Source organism: Galendromus occidentalis, unplaced genomic scaffold (assembly GCF_000255335.2).
Source record: "Galendromus occidentalis unplaced genomic scaffold, Mocc_1.1 scf7180000077477, whole genome shotgun sequence".
NCBI lineage: Eukaryota > Metazoa > Arthropoda > Arachnida > Mesostigmata > Phytoseiidae > Galendromus > Galendromus occidentalis.
The window spans coordinates 1661529-1672721 of NW_003805465.1; the positions used below are offsets into that span (position 1 = coordinate 1661529).

At 52.2% G+C, this 11193-nt stretch overlaps 1 protein-coding gene across 1 annotated transcript; it reads right to left on the reverse strand.

Moving 5' to 3' along the window:
- Positions 1 to 2502: 2502 nt before the first annotated feature.
- ovo (transcriptional regulator ovo) lies at positions 2503 to 10415 on the reverse strand. The gene is made up of 5 exons (XM_029111977.1): positions 10136 to 10415; positions 5337 to 5797; positions 5111 to 5190; positions 3705 to 3743; positions 2503 to 3256 (listed from the first exon to the last, which is right to left on the reverse strand). Exons 1-5 carry the CDS (start codon positions 10413 to 10415, stop codon positions 2791 to 2793), a joined length of 1326 nt encoding a protein of 441 aa, XP_028967810.1. The 3' UTR covers positions 2503 to 2790.
- Positions 10416 to 11193: the final 778 nt, after the last annotated feature.

The window sequence follows — 11193 nt, forward strand, 5'->3', positions numbered from 1 at the left end:
GAGACTTTTCGAAGAGTAGATCCGCTTAATGATAAGTTGCGAATGAGAAAGGCTGATCAATTGTGTTTGGAATTCGGTCAATGAAATCGTTGACGATAAATTTTTGCTCATATGCATCAATCTCATTCTTCAGCATGGGAAGCGAGAGTCATCTCCACTCACATGGATACGTAGGATAAGACCACGACATTATAGAGGAAGAGGCCCGTTCTTTGAGGCGGGACCTTGAGATGAAGCGCGAAGAGTGTCACGATTGCGAGAATCGTCGGACAGGTATGCTGGAATCGTCCGAGGTATCAGATGGAATCTTAGAGAGCAGCTCGGATATATCGTCAGGTTGTGTAACGGCTTCCGAGATCGGGCTCACCACAGAATGATTCAGCCACCATGGGCTATTAATCTCCAGCGAGCGCGGATAGATCAAATCCTTATTATAGGCATAGACGCTCCAGAATAAGGCTGACACAGTCATGGTTAGCGGCAAGCACACATTACAGAAAATCATACTGAACACGAAGTCCGATGCTTTCGAACTTCTGAACGTCGTCCAGAATCCATAAGCATAGGTCAGAGTGTTCATCAACTGGAAGATATACATCGGACGGACTTAGTTCAGTTCCTGCCCGCCGGCGTCTCGGCTCCACCACAAAATTGACATCAACAACCGAGACTGCTGAATAGTGGAGTCTATCGAAGGAAACGCACCACATTCCACGACGTCAGATACATCAACGATATAGGCTGTCCGGGAAATTTTCTGGTGAAGACCGACACCTTCTGAGTGACAATACTATCGACTACCGCGACCGTCAACATCCATCCCGAGACAAGTCCGAGGTAGCTGCGTTGGAAAAATCTTGAGCTCGGGCGTTCATCGCATTCGCATGCGCTCACGGAAATCCCACGGACGAAGGAACTTCGTTGTTCCATGGTTCCCGGGAGATAACGGATAGACGGGACTCACGATCGGACCGGAGATCGCAAGAGTTCATCTTATTCTATCTAGGTAGAAGATACTCCCATCATAGCGTATAGTTCCATCGTTCCAGAGACACCTCCGACTCATCGAAACTACCTCTCGAAACCCTGTTCGGTACCCCTGGCAGGGCAAGAGACCGATCTCTCTCGCTCACTGGAACACGAAGCTCCACGCTGCTTCCCCTGATGCAATTGTACTCCATATGCTGCTCACCAGGTCACACACTTGAGATCGCTTTCTAAAGTCCTTGAAGGGAAGATGGGTGTCTCGAAATCGCGAGACATGGGGGATGGGAGCTCCGAATGTGGAACATCTAGACTTGGATGTGGCTTTATCTCACTCCGTAGTGTATTTGGGAGAATAAGTGACAACAATCGACGTCAACTGCATATAACAAGTATATTTATTATCAGCTTATCTACCATGTTAAAAATACGTCGCCCGCTTGGTACGCCTATCGGGAAGCTGCTCTGGTTTTCTCAAACGTAGCGGACTTCAATCATGGGTATAATACAGAGATCGCCCAATACTTCGAGTTCAGGAGGCGCTGAAGGACGGCTCTCTCTACTCTCCGGCCCTTATCCTCGGGAGATCAGCGGAGAAATCCATCTCAACCTCTGACCCTCAGTATTCGACGATCCATCCACGAAATCCCCTTCGTCGAATCATAATGCCAAGAATCACAAATTAGCATTCGTCCAAAACCCCGGTATAGATGATTGTAGTTTTTTTATATTATTTGATATGGAGAGTCTCAGAATAGTTATCCATTACTGTTTATCGCTGCTCTTTGGCTATGATACAATAAAGCGCACACAGAACTCGAGCTCCCCACATCCGAGAACACCCGGAATTCCGGTGCTAACTGTTTCAACAAGCTGCCTTCAGGGCTTTTTCTGCAAATGCCTCTGGTGGGATCAAACGTCCTTTGTGTGTTTTCTTCACGTTGACAAGGTCATGTACAAGTCAATCTCTCGCTAAGACCACAACGCACGCGAGCTCTATACCTAGAAGTAGAAGTATTTACAACCCGATGCTCCGAACTTGTTTCCGCGGAGTGTGACACTCGCACAGACAGTCGTGAACATTGAAATATTTACACTAATCAGTCATTGGGTTCCGAGTTGGAAAGAGCGGCGTAGCTGTCGAACATTCATCTGTTCGGTGGATAATTCGGTCGTTCGTACGGACAATCGGCCGGTCGTTCGTTTGTTGGTTCGTTTGTGTGGGTGGGTAGATAGTTATCACAGAGGAATAAGTTAATAAACGATGCCGTGTTGCATGACAGCTCGGTTCCATAGCGGATCGTTGGAACTCATTGAAAGACGATCAGAAGACGATAGAGGAATCTTCGGGAAACAGAGATCTTCTTACTAGAAACGGAGTCCGATAATTTGAGATCGGATTGACACAATAAGAAGAACCACGAATCGGTGTCGGCGCTGATGACGATGCAGAGGAAAATTCCGAGACGGCATCCTCATTCGAGCCTCAAGCAGAATCTAGCCACCTAGATAATCCTAATGCCCACGAAGAGCGAATTCTACGGACTCCCTCATCATCGTTATCAGCACCGCGGGTTCCGTTCTCATTGCAATTATAAAATCACGTCAAGTCAGCTGTCAGCGAAACGAGATGAAATGCCTATCCGGAATGTTGACGAACTTGTTGTTTTCCTTCTTGTCGAGTAGGTTGTATAGGAGAATGTGTCGACGACCACTCCGATGCACGATTTTGTGGGTGCATCCTATCCCCGTGAGGAACAACAAACATCTCTCTCTGCGTGAGAAGCGACGCGCGACTGCTACATCTCAATAGGCAACCGCCTCGTTCGGTTGCTTCTGCAACAGAGTGACGGGGAAAGATCCGTCCTGGAACTTGAAGTGGCGCTTGTCGTAGAACTTCAGCAGCGCAGGGCTGTAGGGATGGTTGTCCTTTAGATGGAGGTAGTGAACTTCGGGCTCGTTGGTGGTGTGACCGCATTCCTCGCACACGTAGACCTTCTGCCTCCGCTCCTTGTACGCGTACTGGTGCTTCGCACCGTGAACCTTCAACGAATGCGATTCGAGCGAGCACCGTTGAGTGAAGGACTTATCGCACATGTTGCACTTGTACGGACGGACACCAGTGTGAGTGCGCGTGTGCCTCTTGAGGTCGAACGTATCGTTGAATCCCTTGCCGCAGAATGTGCACAGATAGCGCTTGACGTCGCTGTGGCACTTCATGTGACGGTTCAGGAGACGTTGGAGTCCGAACGACTTGCCGCACACCTTGCAGGACAGCCTGAAACAGAAAACAGAACGGTCAGTAACGGTCGCCGGAAGTCCAAATTAGAAACAGCCGCTTAGGCAACAAATCTCGTCGCGGCGGCATTGTGTCGTCGTCGGAAACAGCTGCCCCTGCTATGAGCGCGACCTGAATCTACCGGCCGGCCGAACGAACGGCCCCTGCAGGTGATTTCTGTCACTTTAACATGGGAGCGGATGGTCTTGCTCGTGGGGAAAAGAAGGCCAGGACGTCGTACAACACAGCAGAACAGGCGGACTGCTTCTCGGATCGACGTCCAAGCATCGTAGACGCTCACGGGCGAACTTCTGCTCGGTCGCAAACGCGCTCCGTAGCGGCGCTTCACGTAATTGAGACTTGCTACGAAAGAAAAACGGTCCGCAACCAGAGAACGATGCGATAGAAATAAAGAACCGTAGTGGTACGGTGGCTCATTGCACGTTGGAGGCCGTTGAAGCCGTTAAATACAACGGTTTTAAGCGACAGCGGACACCGAAACAGAGAACCGTTCACACGGTCACAGAGCGTATCTAGACGGATGGATGAGTGAGCTACAGAGAATCATCTGCCCCATTCACTTGCCCCACCTGTAACGGGAGGTTCACGGCGAACAGACTGAGATTGACGCTGAGAATGCGACAACATCGGTGCAGAGCCAACTTTCCCACCGTCGTGCGTCATTTCGTTTGAGTTTCACTCGAAAGCCAAAGTACCGTTCGGGTGACGCAATCATTATCACGCCGATGGATTTGAGAACTTCTCAAATCCATTCAAGAGAGCCCTCCACCAGCCTGTCCATGGAAAGGGACTGACGGAGGGATAGAGCCAGTAGTAGATTCAGAGCCAAATTCGGCTACTTCAGAAAGACGGCACAATCTAGCGGTTTTCAGAATGATCACATAAATTCGAAAGGAACGATGTGAGTATCTCTTCGGCTTGTACCGCTCGACTCTATTGGGTGTCGATGAATTTTCTGTTAACGGTTCTCCGATCGCAATAGTTGAGAAGGAAGATACTGCATAACGGAGACCTTGTCCAAGTCGGATACGACGACCTTGGATTTTGACGAAGCAATTATACTGAAGATGGCTAAGCGATCTTCTGTCTGGCGGACTGCCGCTCGGCTCTGCCGAAAACGGGTAGCATCGAATGAGTCTCTTCCGCCGGGGAAATGCGGCGTATTCTACGACGGATTCCGGCAAACCTTATATACGAATATAGTTGCTATTCCTCGTCGGATCTATCACCTCCAGAGCAAGCCGCAGACGTGTACGAGAACAAACACAGCCACCGGGAACATCACGACGTCGACAGTGAGAACACCGAAAACGTTGTCGACGCCAACAGTGCTACAATAGCGACTGAATCAGCAACGATGACTGCGGAATGCCAACAAACGGATGCGAATGTCCTTGGAGCAGAAATTTCGGTACTGAATTTGCATTGCGCGCGCTATGGAACAGATGATGGAAGACGACTCCCCGGAATCGTTAATCGTGTTCCGACTCAGGTCTCAGAAAAAAATGAGAGGAATAAGATTGATAGACACGAGAACCGCTTCCGTCTTTTCGTCCGTCCTCAAATTAGCGTCCATATTTCGCCGTTGCCCCGACCGACGGTCCCGCCGCCGCTCCGTCTTGGGAGCTATAGCTAATTGGAATCTGATGATATGTTCTTCGAGAAGAATGGAACACTCACTTATCGTTTCCGGCGGGGACAACGGTGGAGGAGGCCGTCGTTACATGGCATTCACTGCTCAGGTTCTGGGGCTGCTCGTCCATTGACGAAGACGTCGTCGAATCGATCGAGGCGCTCGATTGCGGGGGTGATGATCCCTGGGGTAGCGCTTTCTGGTTGAGGAGTGGGTTCTTGATGCCGTGTCCTCCGTTTACGAATTCGATGGAGGCGGCGTGGGGAATGCCCATCTGCAATGGGGAAACAAGCAGTGCGTTAGCGAGTTCCCTTCTTCGTCACAGAACGGATATCCCCTCTCGACGCGCGATGCAGTTACCGCGTTTCTTTTGATGTGCCTTCCCCGAGAAAGAATCCGAGCAGCTGAGAGAATGCTTACCCGTTGTTTCAAAACTTCAACCCGAACTTGCAGCCCCGGGCTCACTGAATCGACTCCGTTGCTGTGCTCGTCGTCTGATGTCATACTACTCACTTGTTCTTGACGGGACCAATCTCCGTTGGGAGAAGATGGGCTCTGGAGTTCGGGACTCAAGCAAGGATGGGGCTGCATGAGGGGGGTCTTGTAATCGGACGGTGCGAACTCTTGCATGTGGGCGTAGTCGGCGCGCAGGTCCTCGTACCCGACGGGGTAGTAGGGCTGCGGTCGCAGGGGGGTTTGCATCTCCTGGATGACGGGGACCCTTTGCGACGAGAAAGGTGAATGATGGTAGGCGGGATGGCCCAATATGGGCACGGTCGACGTGACCGTTTCATCTTCGCTCTCCGACTGAGGTGGGGTAGTCGAAGAACGGTTGACAACCGGGAACCATTGCACGACACGTTGATTCTCCGGCCGCTCATCTGCGGGAAGAAAGAGAAAATCACAATTGAAACATCTCAATGGAACGAATTGTGTGAGCCGACGGGCATTGACTGACTGCCCGAGCGAACGACCGACCGCCAGTCGGTGCGTCCGCCGAAGATGGGTGGACGCACAGACGAACGTAGGGCTTCGGAGAAGAAAAAAGACGACGACGACGACGAGAACCACGGCGAGAGAAGATCGAGCACAGGAAGAAGAATCACCCAGCGGGAGAGCACCCCTCTATAAAAGCGTTTTAGCGCCCGCGGCAGCTTGCTCGTTCGCTTGCTTGGCCCATATGCGCACCCATATGGCGCTCGACAGGCCGGCCGGCCGGCCGGCTTGACGGACGGACGGGCGGACGAACGAGCAGCCAGGCAGCCGTTCGTCTAAGACCGTTAGTTCACGATCTTTGCCCCTTTAGAGAGGAACATTCCTCCGCCAATCATAAGCTTCTCAGAATCCGATCCCCCTCTTCATCTTGTTTCTAAGCGAGAATGGCTCGTAGCCAACTGTGAATGCGGTTCAGCAGAGTTTTCTTCGAGGCGGCATCCATGCGTGCCGCCGACCTGCATGCATACTACCGGAGTGCCGAGCACGTCGAGCTTCGCGCTCGCTCGCTCGCAAACCATAGACGCGGACCGCGAGCAAGCTTCCGGAGAATCGACGCGAGCAACGGAACCTCGAGACTCGAGTGCAAGACCCAGAGGCGAGGAGAGATCGAATCCCGGCGAAAACGAGGAGCTTTGGCGACATGAACTGGAATATCGTGATGATAAAAGAGGCTGGCTGCTCTAACTGCTCAACTGGCGTTCGACAACAGCCGGCCGAAAAAAAGAAGACGCTTGTGTGAAGATAGAAGTCGTTAACGGTCTCAAATTCAGCTGCTCGGATCTGCGGACAGCCACTTCAGCTTCTCTTGTAGGCACTAGGTAGGTAGGTAGGTACGTTCGTACGAACGTCTGCCTGTCCGTCTTTCCGTTGGTGCCGGCCTGCATGCACGAGCACCATTGCCGACAGCCAGCGGCGAGAGAAAAAATCTAGTTCATCTCACGTACGGGCTAACGGCGGGGCCGTCGAGCAGCCTGAACCGAGAGTTTCCTTCCCAGTGCCCGTTACGACGATGGACCTTCAAGGACGTTCCTCCGACGTCGTCGTTGTTGTTGTCGCGCTGCCGTCACCGCGACCGCCACCAGCGACAGATATTTCCGTCGATGCTTCGCAGATCTCTTCTAACTCATGCTATTTGAATTTATCATTGAGAGAGAGGTCCAAATTGAAACGACGACGGATGTCACATCTCCTGGGGCCTTGAAGGCGATTTGGTTCCCACCGAAAGTAGCGTGCGAATAAAGCCAACCGAATAACGGTCGGTCGCCCCCGGAGGCTTCTGAGGGTTGTCGAGCGGAAACTTCGAAACACTCGTAAGTCGCACTGTAGCGGCGTTGTTGTCTCCGAGCGCTTCTGTAGATCTTTGTGAATGTCTCAGGGGAGAAAAAGCCGATCAAGCGAGCGACAGAAGGAATGAGTGAACAAGCGAGCCACCGGATTAATGTCGGTGATCAACAAACATTCTCCACTCCGCTGATTGAGTCGCTCACTCGAAACTCTCGGTCCTCACGCGCGTTCTCAAGCTGACTGAGGAAGCAAAACAATCATTGACAAGGAGAGTAATAGAATGAGCAGGCGTAGGAAGTCACTGGCTTGTAACCGAACCTGCTTTAATGAGAGTAGCAGCAGGTTGCTTGCTTGAGCGCTGTTCTCTATGAAGGTGGCTGGAGGCAAGTAAATGTGGGAAAGTTCCCAGCTTGTGCATTGAAGTCTTTTGGGGCTCTTTTTCGGTGACCAGTGGCCGCGCTTTGCTGGACGCACAGCGGAAACTGGAGGCACCTGCCTGAGAAACTTAGTGGGACAGCGGTGACGGTAGAGGTAACAGCGGCAGCAGAAGGAGGAAGGGGCCTCTATCCTCTCGTTCGCTTGGAACAATCATGGCCTTGAACAAGTGCAATCCACGAGACCATCCATATGGGCTTCACTTACAAGCCTTCGCGGTATCGCTCGGCGAGTTCAGCGGAGGCATTCTTTCCGATATACCTTCGGCTAGAGCGAGCACCCTCTTCGCTTTCGATAAAAAAAAACGAGAGCAACTCCGAATACCTCAGCTGTTGAGCTGTCCGCTCTCTCTGCGAATAAATCAGCTGAGTGATGACATCACCCCGGATCGTCCGTATAGCAATGGATAATGAGATTGAAGTGCCGGGAACAGTTGCTAACGAGCAAGAGCGGAACAATCGGAACGGTCTGGATTAGTATTCAAACGTATTATTGCCTAGATGACGGTGCGGTGGCGACGGCCGCGGCGGGTTGATCTCGAGAATCCGCCGAAACAGTTTTCCCGTGATTGGAGGACCATCAGCGAGCGTTCACCGCCTTCCTGCTCGGGGAGTTTCGGTTACATAAGCGACGATCTTCCGCCTAGCAACCTTCGGCTGCGAGCGTCACAGTCGAGCGCTTGCACCGAGAACGCCAATGTCATTGCGAATAACTCGGATGCGTGCTCGGAGCGTCGCATCCATGTTCGATAGCCGCTCGGCACCGCCGTTTGATTTTCTCGCGCGAGTATCACGGGACTGAATCACGACGACTGTCCACGTCTTCATTATCGTGCACGCGGAGGGATTTCAAGAAGCTCGACGTTAACGACTTCCCCCGAAAAAATCATAAACATGATGACTTCGAGGATAATTACGCTCTTCGCTTCATCAAATCAATAATCATGGTCGAATTAATGGCCTCGTCAATTGCCACAATGGGAGTCTAATAGTCGTCAGAAGGAAAGCCCCAGAAATCGATGCTTGCGGTTCATGTCGCCACTTTCTTTGGTGACGATAGTGGAGACAACTCACCGACCGCTCAGCGATCGAACCGGTTTCCGTTCGACGGACGGTCAACGCTCGAACGAAAGTAATGGTCAAAAGGGTTCTCACTTTTGATTTCGGCTAATCGGCGATCGGAGGCGACGCTCTTCCAGCGCCCCAGAACGTCCAGTTCATGGAACGTTCTTGAAAATCCGCGTCACAGCCAGGATATCGCCTCAGCTATACATTGGCGTGATTCTCTACCGTAGAGGTTGCCCGATGGGCGTCACGGACTTCATCGCAAGAACCGTTGCCACGCAACCGTTTCGGCGTAGACGTAAAGTACTTTCGGCAGTAACGTCATCGTGTTGTTGACGTCACATGTTTTTGACGGTACGGCTGCGAAGATCCATCGGAAGATCGCAGAAGAAGCGCTCCGAGCTCGCCAGCGGACCGTTTTTCCTCCATCGTCAGATATTTCAAAAACGGCTGAATGGAAGCAATCGAGCATGACCGCTTCACCTGTTCTCCTGGTCAGGTAGCTACCGATCCTGCTGTCGCCGCCGGGGATTGTGGTTTTAATCACCAGCCGAGTGAGTAAGGCTCCACGAATTCCCTGGCGGTGATGCAACAGCGGAAGCGTAATACGGGACCGAAAGAGCCCGAACGAAAGTCATTGCTTGCTGTCTGTGAGCTTTCTTCCGGCGGCGGGCGCTTTCTCTGAGCAGCGGCAACATATGCTCACATAGTTTCTGCCAGGCAAACAGCCAGCCAGGAACTCACGAGAAGGTCGATAGGCAGATGATCGTTCACTAACGGTTGTCTTAAGGAGGAGACCGTTACGAGGTTCTCAGAAAGGCTTATTTCTGCCGGATGCCTGCCGCACAACACCCAGCATCGGCGACGACGACGTCGGGCCGGCACGCAGGCAGACAGGCATCCACAGAACAACAATCAACGAGCGAGTGGAGAAGATAAAAAAATCGAAGCTCTCAAGAGACATTCCTGCCACAAGGAAGAATGTGCGCCGTTGTGCCGATACCGCGGAGATTTATAGCACTATTGATAGAGAATGGATTCCGAGCTTCATGGAAGCTCATGAAGTTCCCCTTTGGGCACGTACAAACGGAGGTGTCGAAGCTACGCTTCTGAGACTTTGATCGTGGGCATCGATTTCGAGATTGCTGACGGTCAATATCTCAGCCGAGTCACACAGGTCGACAAACTCGACACGATCGATGGAAACCCGCGGTTCCTCACCGGGGCAGTCGGGGACGGTCTCTTGACGCGGACCTAAAGCTACGAGCTGAGCTTCACAAAACCTCTCGAATTCTTCGCATCTTCGCCCTCGGGGTTCACGGGTGTTCGAAATGCTACATACTATGCAACTCGAGTACTCTAAGCCGGGCTCCCAGGAAGGGTCGGAGGGACGTAGTTTGCGGAAAGGACGTCGGTCGTAAAAAGTAGGAGGTGACTTACCGATCACTAGTTCGTCTTCGGACTCCTCATGACTGCGTTTCTTGGTCGTAAGACTAAGGGGCTCTTCCTGCGCGGGAAGTTTCAGGGGAGCGAGTAGCGTTGGAGCCGACGGAGTCTGATCCGGACTAGCGGGAGGTGTCACTGGAGGACAGACCAGAGCAAGTGGCTCGTCGGGGCTCGAACTCTCAATTTGCAAGGCTCTCTTGGCCGCCAATTCCGCCTGCTCTTTGGCATGAGCGGCGAGAATTCGCTGCTTGCGGACGAGGAATGCTTTCGGCATCTTAAAGTTTATCCATGCGACTGTGGCGAACTTCTCCGGTGGACGGTGTTGCTTGAAAGTGGTGATGACGTCCCGTCGGTCGGTCGGATTTCAGAATCTGTCGCTATGAGATTCTCTTCCGCTGAAGTCCCACGAAACGGTAGGTGGACTTTGTTTTTGGTCGGGGGAAATCTGTTCTTCTGTTAGAGGAAGCGAAAATGTTCGACGGCACTTAGGCCCACCCGTGGCCGTATCCGGGAGATCACTAAGAAATTCTGGAGCCACACCAGAATAGATGGGATATTTTGGTGTTGCCGAGTGGCGAGGGAACACATAGCACCGGTCTACTCTCTCAACGGCCCTCTCCACTCTCGTGCAGAAGTACCGTCACTGAACCGAATGCGAGATGAAGTAACATCGGATCGCCGACATAATGTTATATAACTGACACAACAAAGCGGGAAAGGCCACCGAGCCGGGGGCAAATCGGTCCCAGAAAACTCATCCGAAAATTTTCTGAAAACTTCTGTCCGGGCTTGGAGTGCTCGGAGGATCGCGATCTGCCAGCGTCGGAGCCACTCCAGATCCCAAATCTTCAGGGAACTATGGCAATTCTCGATTTTCCCTTGCCGACCAGTCCACAGAAGTCCACTTCTGCAGGATCTGAGGGGATCAAGGCGTCGGATGTTTCGCCGCGCCCAGGAATTCGGGAGTTTCCCGGGTCGGCTTGTGACCCTTGCGCCTGCTGACGGCCGTAGGCATCTCTCAAAGAAAATATTATGAAGACGATAGTGTCTCC

Bases quoted from the DNA above. Each gene is read 5' to 3' on its own strand.
- ovo (XM_029111977.1), bottom strand. From the start codon at position 10,415: ATGCCGAAAGCATTCCTCGTCCGCAAGCAGCGAATTCTCGCCGCTCAT. The intron at 3,744-5,110 runs GCTACCCCAGGG...TCCGCTGTCGCT, and splicing joins CCACTCCTCAACCAGAAAGC to TAAAACCGTTGTATTTAACG. The intron at 3,257-3,704 runs TGCAATGAGCCA...TTTCAGGCTGTC, and splicing joins GGCTTCAACGGCCTCCAACG to CTGCAAGGTGTGCGGCAAGT.